The sequence below is a fragment of the Macrosteles quadrilineatus genome, unplaced genomic scaffold (assembly GCF_028750875.1).
Source record: "Macrosteles quadrilineatus isolate MER2022 unplaced genomic scaffold, UCM_ALF_1.0 Scaffold_3__2_contigs__length_128488019, whole genome shotgun sequence".
Classification (NCBI taxonomy): Eukaryota; Metazoa; Arthropoda; class Insecta; order Hemiptera; family Cicadellidae; genus Macrosteles; species Macrosteles quadrilineatus.
This window is the reverse complement of record NW_026542596.1, coordinates 88,328,911-88,350,097: the sequence shown is the minus strand read 5'-3', so window position 1 is coordinate 88,350,097 and position 21,187 is coordinate 88,328,911. Positions and strand designations below refer to the sequence as shown.

The following is a 21,187-nucleotide window of genomic DNA, read 5'->3' as shown; positions in this document are numbered from 1 at the left end:
ACTGTGGAACAGAAGGACCAATCGTAAAAATAATACGTTAAAAATGTCTTTTGTAAGAGTTAATTTTCAATCTAGAGATTGCTTTCCAAAGAAAACTGTTTTTCGTATGTTATATTAGTTTACGCAACTATTACGTAAAGATAGTGTTACGCGAGTTGAGTACACTCCTTTACCTACTACCTTTTTTTATTTACTAACAATCACTACTTAACTTCTATGAGAGGTTATGGTTTCGTTTATAACCTCTAATTGCCACTGACAGTGATGCAACGAATCATTGTACCAAACACTAATTGCACCGATCATTAACAATTAAAATGGTCTAAACAGCTGATTAGTTGACGTTCGAAGCATTACAATTTCACTTCTTCTCCCTCAATAATTGAACCTCATTGGTCTGTTGCCCGTATTGTTAAGTAAAACAGCAATGCTGTTAAAGTGAATCTTTTCAATAACAAAAAAATCGGATTTTTGGAGAAAAGCTGGTTTTGATCAAAATTAAAATGTTATGGTCCTTATAATTAAAAAAAAGTACAACACCCCATTGCTGTAACAATTACGGTTCAAAAGTTATTGCAACTATTGCAATTTACTCTTACCGCTTAAAGGTTGTTGACGAGCTTATGGGAGAAAGTATGTGTTAGAATGCTGATACCGTTTATTTCATTTTGATGTCCTTATAGGCAAAAAACAATATTTGTATCTCCTACTTTTATTGCAGACATGAAACAAATATTGAACAAAGCTCGAGAAAATAGATAAAAGTCTAGGATATACGCAGTGATCAACCTCTTTACGGTAAATTAAACCTATTGTTATCGAGTCAGCTTCTTTATGCGATGTGTTTCCAATCAATAAGCTTTTCACGCACCAGTAACAACACGAGTCACCGGTAACAGTAAACTAACATACAAGACTAAAGAGTTTTATATTATATACAATTCCGCTTTTAAGTTGTCCTATAGAGTAAATGCAAAATATTTCAATTTTTGATACATTGTGTAAAGACATTAATTAACGACCCACTTGGACCTACATTTTTACTTTTAAGACATTCTTTCGTTTTAAAATTTATTATTGAAGACATTCAGCAAGTTTTTATAATCCAGTTTTAAACGTATCGTCAATGAAATTTAAATAATTTGATTTTATTGTTCTATGACTTTTCAATAATTCAAGGTACAGTACCAAGTAAATCTAGTATTACAACTTTTTTGTGACCATATTGACCTATACTTAACTTGTAATGGTGTTTAAAAAATAGATTACTCCTGAAATTCACGTGTTCCTTGTAAAGAGAAGATTCCCGGGACGAGAACTACCCATGATTGGAAGACAATAGGATTGGACCAAATTACATTACAGACCGATCTCACATTACCACTACATCTCCGGTTGGGTCTTCATTTAAATTTGTTCAATTGAGGCAAGGTTATTTAAATCTACAAGAGCATTTATGTTGTAAATTTTGTTTCGTAAAAAAAAAACATTAGCTTACTCCTTGATTAATCATAAATAATTATTTTGCTATATGAGAAAGTGTAATTAATCACTGAAAACTGCAATCATGGTTGAGTTACTTTTCCTTTCGGGTTATATTTGGCTATTCTTTGAACTTCACGATTACTTTATTATGACAAACCAATAATGAATAATCATTAGAAAACTTTCAACAATATAGTTTCCAAACCCCAACAACACAGTAGAACAGTACAACAATATAGTTTCGTAACAATTAGTAAAACATGTGTACCTTATATTGGCAACGTAAATATTTATTGAATTACAATACTTTCAAATCCGTTAACTGCGTATTTTATTCCTACCGTACATTGTCTCTTGATCCCCATTTTGTTTTATAGTTTGCTTGTTTATTTAACTAATTCAATGCTAGCTAAAAAGTTATTTTAGATTTAAATTCAAATATGCTTTTATAACTGCTAATTGTTTAAGACAAAGTATGATTTGAACATTAAGTGAACAATAGATAGGACCATGCCTTATTTTCTGAACTTTATTCAACAAAAATATTCCATTTCAAAAATGTAATTCTCAAGAACCCGTTAAAGTGAGGAACCTATCTGAGTTACCTCGATTGACACCAAGAAGCATCGGTTCACCTAAAAAATTAAAGTTTAGAACCAATTAGTCCAATCAGAATTCAACTACCGGTAACGCGATAGTATTTTTTATCATATGTCAAATCGAACATAATTTTGTAATCGAATATGCACACGAACATTTTCTGATTACACCAAGAACGCGTAACACAATTATATACACTATTTTATTCGCTGCAATGATGAATCCACGTTAGAACTTATAAATCTATTGGATTTTCTTTCTGTACTTAACACAAAGAACTCAAGGTAAAAGAAGCAGCACGTACGTACTCACCTGTGTGTGGAGCCGGTCTGGTCTGGCCGTCTGGTACGCGGCTTATATACCGGCGAAGAGCCGTTGTACCGGCCGGCCGCCGTGCCAGCTGTCCACAGAGTAAACATGAATATAGCACGGCGATTTCCCTTTCATACTTCTCTCAAAACTGATCGCTTAGTAGCTGAGTTCTTTGGTAAGATAAAGGATCGTCAATAAAGCAAAAAGTTTGTAGCAAAGGTTGATCAGGAGGTTCTCAGAGGCTCCACTTTGGGATATCGGACAACTGTGATATTGGTTGGGATAAGGTTACATCAGTGGTATAAAACAAGGCTCTTCCTTTTGATCACCTGTAATTGACCAAGTATCATTGACCAAGAAATAGCTGAGTTCTCGGATAGAATAAAAGAACATCAATAGCGTATCAAACAATTTGATTGGAGGATTCCTCCAGGAACTACTCTGGGTTCTCCTATAATTGACCATATACTTGAAAATTAAATGTCCACGTATATTTACTTCTCTGAGATACCTGAGTTCTCGGTTAGGATAAAGAAACACCAATGGCGTAGTAATCACCTTAACTCGATGGTTAGGGAGTAGTATCTCAAAGCTGTATTTTTGATAGTGTTTAGTTTTGACCGTGAACCATTGAATATGTGTTATTTAGACTGACCAAGGGATACTTCTGACTTCGTAAGATGTGTCACTTGCTAAAGGGCCATCAATAAATCAAAAATGTTATTACGGTATTCATCAAGACTCTACTTTTAGATCTCCTTTATTGACCATATCCATATAAATGACAAAATATTTATGAATTGTCCTTGTGATATGTGAGCTTTTTATGGGGAAAGTGCACGTCAATGGTATACAAAAAAAGTTGATTTGGGGTATCACAATACTTTATTTTTGGATCTTCCTTAAATCACTATGTTCCATTGACCATGTGATGTGCTTATACGTAGGCCAAAGGATAACTGAACTCCTCTGTGGAATACAGGAACATCATTGGTGTAGAAAACAAGTCAATTAGAGAGTACCAAAAGGTTCTATTTGGATCTCTAATTCACCTTGTGCATATACAATTCTGCTGTATTTAATTTGACCGTGGGGTACCTGAGATTTTCTATTGTATAATGTATTACAGACCTAATTACATTTTTAATTCAACTTCCAGTGCATGTATTTAAATTTATTCAATATGAGCTGTGGACCTATCCTAAGTACGGGAATCAGGTAATCAGTTAAAACTGTACTGTATTCAGAGCAGTTGGTTTACACGTATAAAGACAAATTCTGGTAGTTTTAATGTGAAAATCATCTTTTAAACAGCCACGTCACCACATATTTTCCATCGGATTATAGGCCTACACGATATGCGTTTTAAATCCGATACTAGTAATTTAACAATAAAACTTCAATTTTGTAGATGATGTGAAGTCAGTGTGAAGTGAGATTGGCGACAGATTCGCACACTGGTTACAAGTACATTAGCTACTTACCACCTTCCGTTGCATACTATCACTTACGGTACCTTATCTTACCTACGTGGCCACTGAAACCTTAAGAGGTTTCTGGCCTTCCATTCTCTTCTATCACCTGCCTCTTCTAATGTAGATCCCAGTCTGGAGATGCGTTTCGTTACTTGGTCTTTCCACGCCATTCCTGGTCTTCAAAGTGGTTGTCTACCTTATGGTTCTCCTCAGAATACAATGTTGACAGTTGAAGTATCTTTTGACATTCACGCATGGTCTTCCCATCTTAGCCATTCGCTTTTGAGAAACGCTACTATATCTATGTGTTCATACACTTCTCTTAACTCTTAAATCTTATCTCTGCGCCTTTAAATCCCCCAACCTTATATTTCTACGTTTTAGTATATAACAATATAATTATTACTGTAATTGTGTTGTGAATATAAGGGAAGCCCAGTAACCAAGTGTCATTTGTTTAAATGTAAGGCCAACAGTCTGTTCCCTATTTACTTGGTAACTCACAACTTTATTTAGCTGTCTTTAACATTTTATTACAAACATATCATATTAATCCCCAAATATATTAAGACTAATGTCCCTAATATTAACATTGAATAGTTTAAAGTTACTTAGGAAGAAAAAAAATTACGTCACGTTATAAGACTAATATTTTCAACAAAAACATAAAAGTTGTTTAAGGGGGTTCCCTACCTCGAACTGTTTTCAATTTTCTGCGACCCTGGTGAGTTTAGTTGGAACTACAAGACGACAAAATATTCTCTAGGATTGCTGTCTGCTGGTCCATTTAACATTATTGTGGTCCCTCCGCGAGACGGTAGTTTCGATAAAGGCCGCTAGAGTCCGTCAGAATCATAGCACTTTTCGCCGTGCAAGGTTTTACGCGGTTTCATTTTGCACATACAAAAAATAATCTTTTCTTGAAACTAAAAGTGACTTGATATTTTTAGTTAAATTTCGCACTAATATTGCTTTATTAAAAATCGATAATTTCATAAAAAGATATTATTATTTAACTGTAAAGTTCACTAACTTTGACAAGTCGTTGCCCTTGATTGCGTAAGCATAGACATTTTTTAAAAAGCAAACTTAGTAGAACCACTCTTTATGTACAAAATGGTGTTTGGTTCACAATTTAAATGTTAAAACTAGAATCGCTATATGATACCGCGCGAAGCGGTTTTCTGACGTTTTTCGGCGGGGGTAGGGAACCCTCTTAAGTCCATTATCACTGCCTCAATACCAGCGTACCTGGTCTCAAACAATATTTTTCGCGCACAATAAAAAGAACATAAATAATTTTATTTGCATGCAAAAGTTGAATTAAAGTATAAAAATAATACTTGACATATTTGTTGGAGGCATATTTCTGCAACAATATCAGTATAATTAGAATGTAATGGACCTTCTGATCGTTGTGAGTAGCCATTGTTTTGTGGAGCCAAAATTAAGGGCGAAATGTTTCTGTAAAAATAAGCACAATGTAAAATGCATAATGAACATTTAGGCCTACTTATCTTTGAATAGGGTTTCAAAAATTCACTCGACTTTCTGTAAAGTGGATCTTAGCCAGTACAATCCCGATGAAGAAATATTTGTTTTTTCGAATGGGTAGCCTCCGGATTATCGAGATACAATTAAAGTGGTTTAAATACCTGTAATGTCGACAATCTCAAGTGGTTGTGAAAAACTAGTTTCGGCTCATAACGGAGCCATCTTCAGGTTTTCCAAGGACATTATCACTTCTTCCGAAGGTCGTCAAAGTTCACAAATAATTTACATACATTAAAAGCATTTAAAAACACGTAACACTCCCGTCTAGACGTAAACTCCCGCCGGTCACGTCGTTAAAGCTAGGACTAAGCATGCGTGTTACGTGTTTTTAAATGCTTTTAATGTATGTAAATTATTTGTGAACTTTGACGACCTTCGGAAGAAGTGATAATGTCCTTGGAAAACCTGAAGATGGCTCCGTTATGAGCCGAAACTAGTTGTTTCACAACCACTTGAGATTGTCGACATTACAGGTATTTAAACCACTTTAATTAAATATTTATTAGCACAAACAGCTGATCTGGATCAACCAACAATAATATTTTGTTTGGGATTAATTGTCCAGTAAGATAGGTATTGAGGTATTTTGAATACATTGAACTCAACACGGTTGACAATAGAAAGCATCTGGGACAGGTTCATCGGACAGAGAGTATGATAGAATCCGGGTATGCGACAATTAGCATAGATACATGCAAACAATCAACTCTGCAGAGAGAGCGATGCTTGCTAATTCAGGGACACCGCGGGGCTACATGCTACAGACAGAAGCCTATCACTTTCACAGAGGACAATGACATGATACGTCAACTTTCGATTGATTGAGGCACCTAAGTGCAGGTCAAGTTCATAAGTCAATTGGCTTGTATTGGAAAACTGATTTTAATTTATACTAGCTAATACCCCTCAGGGCTTCAACCCGTTTTACTTTATAAGTATTAATAAAATTATTGATTGGTTAAGTTAAGCTGAAATAAACCAAACCGAATACAGTAATACAAACAAATAAGTACAGCTGAGTTAATTTTAACATTAGGTATATGGAAAGTTCCCTTTAGAAAGGAATTACGACCTTAAAGGGCAGTTTATGAAATAATGGATAATTTTGCGCAAGGTTTCTCGTCATGACGAACATTTTAAGTATATGGTTTATGGGGGTGTGACTTGTAGTTTTCTCAAAAGCTCATGGGTACTTTTGACTTTATATAAAAATAGATTCGAACTACGCTGTTGGCCGAAACAGATAATTGTAGTGTCTATCAGAATATTAAACGGATTTTGGATTCGGTGAGTCCGTAAAGTGTTAACAAATTAATATAAGCTAAGTATAAACCCCTTTATGAATTGAATTAAATTAAAATGCGTTGCTTACAAAAACTATTTTTTATTGCAGGAGCTAAATTTCGATGTCAGCAAACTGTTTCCGGTTTCTAATGTAAAATGTCTTGCAGCACCAAAAGCTATGAATACTATTGCGTATGCAACGTAACGCAGAAACTACTTCATGTCTTGTCAGCTGTAAAGTAAATACGAATTCAGACAGAGTAAGATTAACCTTAGGAATCAAAATGTTTAAAATTGTCAATGTACTAACATAATGGCACGGTTTGTTAACATCGCACCCAATCCTTTGGACAGAGAATCGATTGAAAAATAGGAATTCTTCCAAGCAGTTGATCTTGATTTCGGGTTAACGAATAAGTACGCTCACTTGGAGGTTCACCATAATTCACTCTAAATGTCAACACCGTTATAAGTTGCGCTGATAAGACGTTTTTCTGTGTTTACCTGGAGTTCCATTGTTGATAATGCACATTCTCAGTTCTTTGGGTTGCTCATTAGGATCATTTTCCAAAACGTATATAATCAATTTGAACGTGTGCATATAGATTACTACGGTATTGATACTCATGATTAAAACTCGGTCTCGAGGTACGCTAAGGTGGATAACGATTAATTATTGATAATATTTATTGTTTTATTTCAGTCCGATGAAAAAAGCTTACAGTATTGAGCTACAGACTTTGATACTGATAACTCATTCAAACTCATTCCTACAATTAATTTATAATTATTGTCAACCAAATGTTAGTAACACTAAAAACCGCGAGATATTTAATTCCTGCTTCTCCTGCAAGTGGTAAACCAAACTTTCTAGGTGATGGTTTCCATTTCAGGCTGAATGCTATGCTATACTAAGTCGTAAACCTGATACTTGGCTTGCTGAACCGTAATGGTCTAGTGTAGCAAAGGTGATCAATGTTGGAGTAAAGTGAGTGTGGTAAATACTACAGAGCCTCAAAGATACGTGTCCTTGCGATGGATTGACGTAGCGAATGATACGTAGGCTATCACCATCACCACGATGTAAACATCCTCTTTCTCATCTTTTGTCTAAAACTATTTCATATGCTGTAACTGAAGAAATGGATGAATTTCGTGACTATAAAAAACCTAACAACTACAATACCGTGCTCTCGAGTTCTGATTCTAGCTGTTTATAATTCTCGTCTTTCAATAGTAAAGCGAACATGGACATAACAACCATACTGCACATTGCATGTTTAAGTCGAGAGCAAAGATGCAATGTCACAAAGTTTTTAGGCAGAAAGACCTAAAGCGCTTTAACTAACTTGTGACCTGAATGTTTGGGGTACAAAAGTTTACGACATTGGCGATAACAATATCTAAAAGATGTCTGACAAAACAGTCCGATTCTTTGCCTAGTAAGCTTATTGCTCCTTTCCTTAGAGTGCCCCTACACTCACATTAAATTTAAAATCGCCAATGATGAGCATATGACAACTCTCTCTTGGTCGTCACCCAACTGAAAGTGGTTCTCTGAAAGTTTATCTGGAGCGTGGAGAAAGGTCCGATGGAATATTCAAACAATAAATTACCCAAGAAGTAAACAAACGTGTTGCTGCGGTGGGGGGATTCCACGAAATGAAAAGCGAGTTTGAGCCGCGGTCAGGGCTAAGGGCGACTGACCGGTGTTGACCCCTTGAACTTGAAGTGAGTGGGTAACGGCACCCGGCGTGGGCGTGGTACACACACACAGACACACCAACACACAAACACGTAGACTGGACAAGAGCCAATCGTGTCGCGGCAAAGTGTCAATCAACGCATGTCCCAGGTCGTGGTTGGAAACAAGTCACAGGCTCAACGTTGAGATTTGTCTCTGAAGCGTCATCGCATAGTCAACTAAAATAATACTGGGATTTTGGATTGTTTTAGAGACAATCAATCCCCAATGAAAGACTAGGCAAAACCTATTCCGGGCCGACAAACTATTTCCATCTCTTCAGAGGACTTTCCACGTCTTTCTTTCCTGCTGGGTTGTAATATAATATCTTGATTGGAGTTCTGAGCTCGGATATGCTTTGAAGATGTTGTCTCTAGGCCTCTCAGTATGATTTTATTTCCTAGTTTAATCTGTGTGTTTAAGTCACTTCTTGTTTCTTTACTTAAAATATCTCTTCATCCCCTTTACTCATCTTTAAAACCTAATTTCAGCTGTCTGTTTCTTACTTTCTTATTTATTTGTCTATACCCAAGACCATACAATACAGTAGGCGATAACTTCACTTTAAAAAACTTGATAACTGCTTCTGTTTGTAATTACCAAAAGTTCTGCTTATAAAACAAAAAAATACAATTTTTTACTTTATTCTTCACTTTAGGTATTTTTCGTTAGTTACACTCATCATCGAGCAGGGCTTTTGTGACCAGAACTCCTTCCTTGGGATCCTTACAATTATTATAAAAATATGATGTTTTAATTGGATACAAAAATGTTTGTTACCAACGACTAATATCTGAACAAAGCATTTTCATTAGAAGTATTATCATTTGCATTATCATTTTTTATTAGAAGTGTGTTCATTAGAAGACAGTACTTCAAGTCTTATCACGGTAAATTTCTCTTTCAAAGTTAAATCTCTAGGAACATTGGTAAAAACTCAAATAGTTTCTGAGAGTATGCTTGATTTCAAGTCCAAGTAAGCGTGCTGCTTAACTTAAATACAATGTTATTGATAAGTTCTAGTAGAAACAATTTTATTTTCAGCAAATGCACATTTCTTGAATTAGTCAACTCTTTGAAATGTGAAACATCCACTTTTTCCACCCCTTCACAAGCGAAAATGTGATTTTGTATAGCAACCTAATCTGCAAACATTCGGTGTTGGACCGTTTGTAGCGTGTTGAGCAGTGATCATCAGTTTCTGAGAATTTCTACATAAAAATATCTCCCGTTGTCGTTTTATATGGGAGCACTTCACGAGGTGCAGAATACATACATGTACTCATGTATTTATGTATATCTCTAAAATGTATTTCTTAACAGAACAATTGAATTTCGACATCCACCAATAGCCTATGGTGATGGGGAGTTATTTCCCATTCAATATTAGGTAGTAGTGAAAAGTTTTCATACCATCAATTTTTAAGGGATTATTAAGTCCATGTGAAATTCCAAGTGGAAGTGATAACTTCAAGTGGTAGCTATAAATCTCTACAACGGCTAGAAAGATACCTATCTACGTGGACCTAAAATATGCCGCATCACTTATCTCGGACCACACGGACTCTTCCTGTGCCATCCCGGGATATTATGAGGGATTCTACTACCAGCCAATATGAATGAACTTGATCGCGAACACTAAGCTTCTACCACAAATGCTACCTACAAGAATCAAACTCAAACTAATCAAACCGTAGTAAATTTCCATGGATTTAAATAGATGAGAATCTTGAATGGGAACACCATATTTACTTCTTTAAGCAAAAACTATCTAAATCAATTTATGCCCCAAAACGAATAACTTGAAATACTTTGAATATTCACACCTAGATGTTGAATTGTTGCCTTGAGCGCAGCAAGTGCAGACCTTTTTCAACCAATTTGTATATTACGGAAATAAGCAATAAGAACCTTAAGTAAACTCCACTATCAAGAAAACTGCAATAATCTTTCTTAAAAAATCTCCATAACATTGACATTCCTGTATCTAAATCAAGTAATAAACCAAATCAACTAATCAGATCCTATCAAAAGAAATTAAATCCACAACACCAGAAGGAAAAATACTACCCCGATATAAATAAGAACCCCCGAAAGAGCCCCAACATGTAAAGGAATAACATTATTTAACTTACTACCAAATTGGCTCAAAAACTATAAAGATAAAACCAAATTCTCCATCTTAAAAACTATCTTCTGGAACTCCCCTACTACAACCTGGACGAATTTATAGCAGAAAATACATACACTAAGGAAAGTACAACCCGTAAATCATGAGGAACAAATTATTCGAGGAAAGATGACACCTCCGCAATCTTGATGATTGTTGAAGAGAAGAGCAGCAGTAAGCAGTAAGTACAGGGCGACGATGTTCCTCAGTTCCTGAGGTGGCTATGGACTGTGACCAGCGGATCGGTACAAACGTGTTCTGAGATCTCGATCGCAGCATCCGAGGGCAACGACTGGAGCTAACGGTTTGCTGCTAATAAGGCTTGTTTATCGTCTACGATGGATTAACGGGTCCGGTCAGGCCGGTTCGGCGCGGCGGCCGCGCATTAGATAATAAATGTGTACGTCTGATACCTCCTTGGACGTTACGGGCCGCTACGTTGGATGATATACGTCTCTGGCTAGGCCTTGAACTCTGGACATTCCGGGAAGTGAAGGTTTAAGTTGTAGTGTCGGCTGTAAGAATGTAGAGTTTCGAATAATCAAGTATTTTTTGTTTATGTTTAGACTGTGAAAACAATCCTCGAAGGCCTACTCTATACCCTTAGGTCGCAAGAATTACCTTTATCCGAATGAGTTACCACGTAGGAACAATAAAGATGTTCATTTATCAGGTAAAGCAAAACCTTACTTGGATACAGTATTGTAAAAATCTAAAGGAACGTCAGTCATCAGAACACAGGGTGTTGTGTAAATATATGAGAAATGTTGTTTATTCCTGTTTAACTGCATTCAACGTATTTTTACAAATTTAAGGTATAAACACTGTTTATGCATTTCTCAAAGAATTAACTACCGATATCGACAATTTCAAAATCCAGTACATAAAATATCGGAGTTGAGTATAAACAAAACGTACGTGGCAATAATTTCCTTTTTGTTAATATGTCAAAAATGATGGCACAAAACTAATGATAGGTGAAAATTTAGACTATCACAGTATCGCCCTTTTTATTAATCCTATAAAGTTACTACTAAAAACGTTAACTGCACTTTACAAAAGCGGTTGAAACTAAATGTAAAATAACCCCGCCGCAGCAAACAGGCAGACAAAACGAATTTCCATTTGCCTGATTGGATTTACTAAAAAATCTCCTTAGAAATATTACATTATATTTATTTTATGGGGTGTTTATTGGTTTTTCCCATTTTTAACAAAAAAAAAAACATAAAATTTAGTAACTTCTAAACAAACTATTTTGTAGACCTTAAAGAAACAAATAATTTAGTATATTGACGCGTTGTTATGCGGAGACGCGTTGTTGGTTACGGAGAAAATTCAAAAAATTGTAAATTTAAAATTCGTATGTTATCCTTGTGGAGAATAAGTAAACTGTTGTAGTTTGCTTGTTTATAAAAACATTTTGATCAAATTTGGAAAATGCATTTATTTTTTACTTAACTATTAACATAAAAAAACAATTTTTTACCCAACCTGTTGCATCAAACCTAAGTACTCGTTAGTACTAATTCTATAAAAAAAAAAATAGGGAATAAACGTGATATTTTTAAGGAGACATTTTAGTGTTATCCAATCAGGCAGATGGAAATTTGCTTAGTCTGCAGGTTTGCTTCGGCGTGGGTATTCGGTTTTCTTTTAGCTATCAAAGATGTATATGGTGGATTAAAAGTGTTATTAACAAAAGAATTGCATTATTATATTTACCTACGACCGTTTTTTAAAGTAGCCATTTCAGTTAAGTTCTTAGAATTGAAGAGTTTCACTTAGCTGTTTACTTTCATAACAGCATAGTTTCGTTTCATAACAGCATAGTTTTTCTCATAACAACACGGGTAACGGACCAATGAGGTCCAAGGATTGAGAGAAAAGAAGTAAAATTGTAATGTTTCGAGATCCGACTTGTTCCTGTTGATACTCGCGTATTCTTAACCTAAGTTGGTGGAAGAAAGGAGGTAGATTAAACTGATTTAAAAATGTCAGTTAGTGAAAGTGAAGTTGACGAGATGGAAATGAGAGCACTAAAAAGCAATATTTTCCTAATTGTACCTTATACAGTATTTATGGTAAGAATTCTGCTAGCAGAACCTATTCCCTGAAAAAGGTAACGTTTTATTTAACGAAGTTTTACAAACACGTAGGCCTACAGTAAAAACATGAAATCAGCTGATTATACAATAAGTCGTTGCATCACTTTCAGTGGCATTGACAATAAACGAAAACATAACCTCTCTAAGAAGTTATGAGTAGTGATTGTTAGTAATTAAAAACCAGATTGTTAGTAATTAAAAAAACTGTCGTAGGTAAAGTAGTGTACGCAACTCGCATTAATAGTCTTTACGACACTCGTAGAAATTTTCTACTCGTGTCGTAAAGACTAACTTAACGCAATCGTTGCGTAAACTACTATTACAATACATATTAACAAACTTAATAATAAACCAGCTGATATAATTCTTCTTCTTCTTCTTTTCTGGTTTGCTTAAAAAAGCTGGCTTGGTTAAATTACCAAGTAGCCACACTATTTTCCTTTAAAACACGACTATTATAAACTTGTCCCGGACGTTTTCGAAATCCTATTCTGCTTTCGGTCTATCTGTATGTATGCGTTTTTTACAAAAACATTAACTCCTTTACTGCTTGAGCTACAACGGTGAAATTCCGTAAATAAGTTTATCTTATTGACCACTCTTTGTGTGCAAAATTTGAATAAAAGCTCTTGAACCGTTTTGAAATGGCGGCTTTTATAAAGATTTGATCCCAAAATTTCCACAAAAACCGTTATTTTACAAAATATTTGCAAGGTATGTAAAATTTACTAAATTTTATGCAGATTACAAAAATATCTTATAAGATTAGTTTGGACAAAGAATAACTGAGAAATTAATTTTTTTCCTGCCATACCTACAGTTTTCTCCATTTAAACAATGTTAAATTGATAAAACTACTTTTTAACATATAGTTTAAAAACTAAATGGAGAATAAGTTGGTAAATAAGTTTAAACATTATGGAGAAAACTAAAGGTATAGCAAGAAAACAATTTATTTTTCAGTTATTCTGTGACCAAAGAAAGCTTATAAGATATCGTTGTAATTTGCATGAATTTACAAGATTTTACCTACCCTACCCTGCAAATATTTTGTAAAATTAGTGGTTTTCATGGAATTTGGCATATCATATTTTGTAAAACCGCCATTTTTAAACGTTTCAAGGGTTTTTATTCATATTTTGCACAAACATATAAGATAAACATTTTTACAGAATTTCAAAGCTGTAGCTCAAGCAGTAAAGGAGTTATGAATGCTGATTTGTTTTTGTAAAAATCACATACATACAGAGATAGACTGAAAACGGAATGAGATAGGACACAAGTTATTTTCATTTTTTTGTTTCTCTTGACATGCTGAATAACGTGACAAAGTTTGTTCATATGGTTGCAAGACACCCTGTATAGAAATAACATTTCTAAACTAACCATGTTTGGTAACATGTTTTTATTTGCTGACGATACCTTCATTTTCCTTCTGGGAAAGTCTTGGCCCAGGTACGATGAGATAAGGATATGCATGATCTTATGAAAACAATGGTTGGATCAAAACATTCTTTCACTACATGTATCCAAGAGCAAATTCATGCCAATATCTATGAGTAAAAATACAGAATTTAATTTAACTAATTTAATTTTTCATAATTGGAACCATCGAAGTAACTGTCGATGCGAAAGCATTGAAAATGTAGACTCGTACAAATATTTATGTGTATTTTTTTATGAGCGTTTGTAATGGAATACTCATAGTGTTTATCTGAGACACAAAATTCTGAAATATATTTTTGCTTTCAAATAAATGCTGTCAATTAAGTAAACAAATTAAAAATACCATACTTTGCTTATGTCCAGTCGTTGCTGACCTTTTGAGACAGCTAATACAGTTACACACCCTTATAGCACGTGTCTCATTGATTTTACATATCAATGTGGTTGTACGCTCACAGCTTTGCTTAAGTTTCTTAGGATCTTAGCAGAATGCCCCTTAACCAGAATTGGCAAACCTTCTCCAAGCACAGGATTTAAGGTGTTCCTTAGACCATGTTGAAACATGTAATGAGGGATTTAGATTGGTTTCTGAACTCTATAGTTTAATTTTCAATGATAAAAAAAAGAAACGGGACAATTTGACATCAAAACATTCTAATCAGAAAATATATTTGGTAGGCTATAAATATTCGTCAGGTTTTCTTATATCAAGGGTTATGAGAATTTTTAGGGGTGAGTTTATTTTCCATAGTTTACCCATGTCCAAGTCCTTTTACAAAACATATTTTAGTGTGTTTAGTGTGCGCAATAGGTCAACGAATCAATAAACGAAAATATAACTTCTTATAGAAGTTATGAGTGGTGATGGTTAAGTCCTTTAGTTGGTGGGAATATATAACGGATTTAAAAATTTTTTTATTGTCAGGATAGTTTAGAATAGTATGGCAAAAAATATTGTACATCACGACAGCACTCATCCAAAATGTGTTTACTTTAGTAGGATTTGCCCGGTAAACAGCTAGTTTCCGTAATATATTATTACGCCTTTTTCTCAAGTAAACAATAACATACTTGGTAAAGGAAAGGAACAGGGGAAAGACACTTACCTGAGTAGAAAGTTGACAAAACCTATCTCGGATAAAGCAAAAATATACAAGAGGTAGGGGTGTGTGTCTTTATTATCTATTTACATAAGGCAACAACGTGACAACTAATCTAAGAATGAACACATTGTATTATGATCGTTACAATTATTTTGTACTTGCAAAATTACTTCGTATTTCTTAGTTTTAATGAAAATCCTACTTACGACTAAACGTTATTTACATTACAATAAATTATTAGTGTCAATCATTCTTTTTCAATTTAAAAATACAATTTGTGTAAACAGTGACATCTGTAAAATTCTAAAACTGTTGAAAAATATTTAAGTTGGCGATCATTATAGTAACATCATATTAACTATACTGGCCTTTTCTTTACAAATCTTTGGAAATTTAAAATTTTCTAAATCATTTATGGTGTTTGCTTCTATTGAAATAACTCAAATTAATTCACCAGTTCTAGATTAAATTTAAAATACTGGTAAGTACACAATCTCATTTATTAAGATAACACTTTTGTATGAAATAACACAATTTAAAATTATGCTTGAAAAAAGATTTGACATTGATTTAAAACATAGAAATTACAGAATATTAACGACCAAATTACTTAACAGATATACAAAATCATAATAAGAGATTAACATCCATTAACTTTCATAAGACTACAAAAAATATTGTATTTAGTTAAAAGTTTACCAATAAATACATAAACAATTATTTTTGTGTAAAGAGCGTAGAAGCATTATTAATAAGATATGTAGTAGTGCAATGTAGAATTTTGGCAGCCAACTTTTCTTGTACCTTTATTTTAAGTTTAAAAGAAGAGTAATTATTATCTTATTCACAATATTAATACTTGTTAAACGGGATTTTTGCATACTTTTGTGTATACTGAATGCTAGGGTTTTGCTCTGTTACTCTGTTAGTTAGTATTTAGAGTAAGAGTTATTCAATTCAGGGCCCAACTTAAAGGATTGTATAATCAAAAACAAGTTAATGGTTAGTAATAATTGTTTTATGATGCTTCTGTACCTTGCTTAGCAAGATTGAGAGCTATACAATATTTTTTATCAGATAAAAGTACAACAAGTTAAGCTACTTTTACACTTCTGGTAAGTTTTCCGAGCAATTCGAGGACGTTAAAAATATTGACTGGATCTTAAAACGCTCATTTTTCATGGGGTAGACGTTAAAACCGATTTCAGTGCTCCCTCAGATCCTAAAGAAACTTCAGCACACATTTTCAAGATTCCAGACTTTAAGGTTAGGTATGCATTTTCTAACAGTCAGTGTTAAAATACAAGTTTATACTGAAGTATACAACATGTGTTTCAAATTTACAACAATGCAATGAATGCTAATAGTTGTTAAATTAATTGTTAAATTTTCTGATTTCAAAAGTTTTTCAGTGTACCGTAAAAAATTGATCTTTTCCCCAAAAGTCAGAAATGTTTACAGCACTTGTTTTATGGTGTGTCAAAATGTGGTTTGAAAAATTTAAGAATAAATAGATGTACCATTCCTAGGTAAGATTTGGAGGTTTTTTTAAGTTGAGTTCCTGCTTCTTGCACCAAAATTAGGCAACAATGACTAACTCTACCCCTTACTTATATCATAGACAAATAGAATGAATATAGACCGGCAGCAGTGCTGTGGTTAGCATATGTCCCGGAGCCCACCGCTAGGAGTGTCTTGTAGTTACGGCGCACACCGCTGCAGTGTCTGCTGGTAGCATACGGCTCCTGCTCTCCTCAGCTGCAGCAGTGTGCGCCGTAACTACATGGCACTCCTAGCGGTGGGCGCCGGAACCTTCCTTTGACAGTGTTTATTTATTCTATTTGTCTATGGTTATATGTTTAACGAAAAATATGTTTACATCATACTACACAGAAACTGATACTTTTCCATCCATATTGATAGGCTAGAAAGTTGCCCTTTGCCATGCCTACACACGGAAAAGTAATGTAATGTAATTTTACTGCACTTGGTCAGCTGGTGAAATAAACAGCTAATTGCAACGGCATATTTTGTTTTCTGAAATATAAAAATATTACAATTTATGTTGTGTCCTAAATAAATTGTAAAATGAGTTTAAAATGTACTAATTTTTCCGTGTAGTATGGTGTCAAGTATCGTACAATACTCGCACAGTAAGCTTTACCATACTCGCACGAAAAACTGTCGTGCTCGCACGGTAAAACACCACTTACCGGGCTAGTAACCTAATATACTATTATTGTTAAACAGATTCTACATAGTTTTTCAATTGTTTATGTATTAATTGGTAACCACAAAATATTTTGTAAATCTCTTGGGAAGAAAATAAAATGTGTTTCATGAAAAAGAGTGAAAATGGCCTAATACAAACTAAATCTAGCGACATAAAAAATGCTAGTATTTGTACAACTACACACTTATTTTACAAGTAAATTTATTTACAAACGATAGACATTCAGGACTTTTTCCACTTTAATAAATATTTTCACATTTTAATATCACAGTTCTTTGTTAGTTTAAAACAGTTAAAAAACACAGAAAAAGTTTAAAGTAGGCTATATATTGCTATATAGTGAAAAACGTAAATGCTTTACAGTACTGAATTAAACATACGGATTTAAAAATCTAGTTGCTAAAATTTAATACATCAATTATCATGCTTTTCAAGCTTGATTTAACCAACAAACAATTAAGTTTTGATTGCCTATCTAAATGATGACAACATAGTTATTGTCAAACTGAGGAGATAGGTGGGACAGTATATGTGTGTGTCGGTTGCAAATCATTTAAAATATAGCAGTATTTATTAAAAAGATAAAGCGCCACATATGTGTGATAGTTTCATCTATGTAGAACATATCATTGGATTTGCAGAAAGAAAAATATGCTTAAAGTAATTTCATTCTACAACTATTAGACTAATTAAGTATACTGACTAAGATCTTTAACGTGTTGGTAGAACTAGACATCGCATCACCTTGATAAAGTTTTTGCCAGTTATAGAATCAAAATGGACTTGAACAGTAGAGTGTGTGGATGTTAATTATTGTTTTGTATTGATGCTTCAACTTTTTTACCGAATCAAACTCTTAGGACGACTTCTTGTAAGCTATTGCATCTTTTGTCACAATAACAATCTCAGTAATAGTATATTTCACTACTAGTCACGAAAGTGACCCATCTCGGGCCGAGATAGTGTTTTACATGCGAGTCGAAGACGAGCATGGGAAACATTATCGAGCCCCGAAATGGAACTTTCGTGACGAGTATCGAACGATACTCATAACAATGAAAAAAACTACTTCATCAAACTTTATCCGATATTTCGTAATCTAGGCTATTCATTTTTCTAATCAAAACACAATACGGCTGTACCTACAATTAATTTTAGTGTAAAATTTAGCTGATTGAACATAAAAAAACTGCCAAAGCTAACCGGGAACTTCAGTTGTAACTTTGTTGATGTCAAAGTATTGTTTGTGTAGTGAAATTAATGTTTATATCAGGAATAATCAGCTGATCACTATTTGTTTTTGCAGTATGGAATTTGACGATTTTCGAAGATCTCAGCTGTATGGAAATGGACTATTTTCAAATAGAGAGTGATGAAAATTTATATAACTAAGTTCTTTTTGAACAAAACAATAGCTAGTTCATAAAGATGGGATGTCTACTTCAGTATCCAAAAGTCAATGATGACATGACGTATTATTTTTTCATGGACAAAATATTTGCCTCTTATATCATGATATATATAAATTGTGAAATAGTCTTTTTAAGGCACTAATTAGGATTTCTTTATTTCCTATTATTGTCACAATCATGCAAACCTAGATATTGTCAGAATACTTTGATCATAAAGAAAGATGGTGCTAAACTTAGAAGGTGATGTGCGGTTAAAAAGGAATAAAGTTAATCAACATTATAAAGTGATGCACAGTAAATAAAGAAACCATGGAAGTTACATAGCACAATATAAAATCACATGACTAATTATATAAACTTACTCTGATAGTTTTATTGAATGCCCAAAATAGAATCCAAATTTTCCAAAATGACAACTTCTCATGTTTGATAATGAGATCTACAATTAGGTAATTGCATGAGATCACTTTGTTCATTCTGTACAAAGGGTATTTTTATCGAAACCTAAAAAAATCACAATTCAATAACTTATAGTTAAATATCCATTTAATTGATTTTTTGTTAACGGTTTTTACTTAGTTTGTCATACATAAAAATTTAGTTACCATAAGATAGTAGAAAAAATAATTAAGTTGTAGAGTTGCTATTTTTTTTACTAAGTTTAATGAACATTCAAGTTCAACAATTTGATTACTGCATATTCTATCACAATTCAAAAGTAAGTCTGCGTACTCATCTAAACCACATGCGACTGCAGAAATCAAAACCATTGCTGTAGAGGTTTATTTCTTTCTGTTTTAAGCTTCTGCCCGTTTATATGGGACCCAGCAGGCCCGTGACTTGCTTGTTACACGCCATGGTTCCAAGAATTGTGCCCCTTACTTGCATGGGAATCTTTCTAAAGTGTTCGCCTAACAATCGAAAAGTTAGTAGCTTTTTGATGGTTCAAAACCAGGCCCAGCTGTTCCTGATCATTGGGCTTTCAATATGATCCTGACTGATGAACCTGCTGATCTTAGTCAGTAACAAAGCTACACGGATCATTTCACACCATTCTACAATCATCCTTCACTCATATTTGGGTTAAAATACGCACCTAGGTGACGTCCTCATCTCAAATAATTGATTGATTGATTCTTTTCCTTACGTCCCTAACATTCCTAAAACCTCTTGAGCCCTGGGTCCGGGCCCATTTACTAAAGTGGCCCTGAGACCCAGAGGCCAGTATGTGATAGGCGAAGCAAGAGGTGGGGCTGGTACACTACAAGAATGAAAAGTACTGATGAATTTCAAAATATGTCACGGGAAAGTAAATCCAAGACATCACAACCTCGGTTTCACAGTCAGTCAATTGAGCCACAGACTTACTTTATATCCTCGTACTATAGAAAGTATGTGTAAAAGGTATCTCAGATAGTAAATCCTATACCTAAACTTTTCTTTGAGATCTAAATACCATGTATCTATGGACTCTAAAGCTTTAAATCGTAACATTTTCAGGTTTCACCTTTTGAAAAGTGTCATGTTGGAAAATTTGAGTGAACACTTCCGATTAATCGTGAAGGTTTTTACTAAGGAGAAGATTATTGTGAGGACCTGACAAGTGTCGTATAAGTTCGGGCAACGACTCGAACGTCAATGAACAAAAACAACAGTTAAAATGTCCCGTGTCTCCATCACTGTTTCCACCACCGACCGAGATCACGTTTCTGTGTACGGAACACAAGTGTTTCAACAAGTGCGCTTTCTGCTTGAACATCGCTACACAGAGACGACACGCGAAAGGCTTCTCCCCTGTGTGGACGCGGAGGTGTGTCTTGAGGTTCCAGCTCATGCCGAACTGTTTGCCGCAGTACTCGCAGCGATACTCTCGTGTTGGTGTTGGCTTGCTGCCCGGCGTGCCGCTGGCTTCCATCTCCTCACCACCTACAGCCAAGAGTAAAAATTAAAACAAACCGGATAACAAAATAAAACCATGAAGTAAATAAATACCCCCGCCGCAGCAAACCTGCAGACTAAGCGAATTTCCATTTGACTGATTGGATTTACACTGAAATGTCTACTTATAACATTTATTCTTGATTAAAATAGAATTAGTTTAACAAGTACTTAGGTTTGCTGCATCAGGGAGGGTAAAACTGTTTTTTTTGTAAAATGTGAATAGTTAGTAAGAAATAAAAACATTTTCCAAATTTGATCAAAATATGTTCACAAACAAGCAAACTACAACAGTTTACTTATTCTCCATAAGAATAACATGG

At 34.2% G+C, this 21,187-nt stretch overlaps 1 protein-coding gene across 2 annotated transcripts in view; it reads right to left on the bottom strand.

Annotated features, from left to right (window-relative positions):
* Positions 1-15,338: 15,338 nt before the first annotated feature.
* LOC128988791 (transcription factor Ken 2-like) overlaps positions 15,339-21,187 on the bottom strand; it is a 47,055-nt gene continuing 41,206 nt past the window's right edge. For both annotated transcript variants that reach the window (XM_054410434.1, XM_054410433.1), the window contains exon 5: positions 15,339-20,852. In XM_054410434.1, coding sequence (XP_054266409.1) covers positions 20,479-20,852 — 374 coding nt within the window. In that variant the 3' untranslated portion in view covers positions 15,339-20,478. The remainder of the gene's footprint in view (positions 20,853-21,187) is intronic.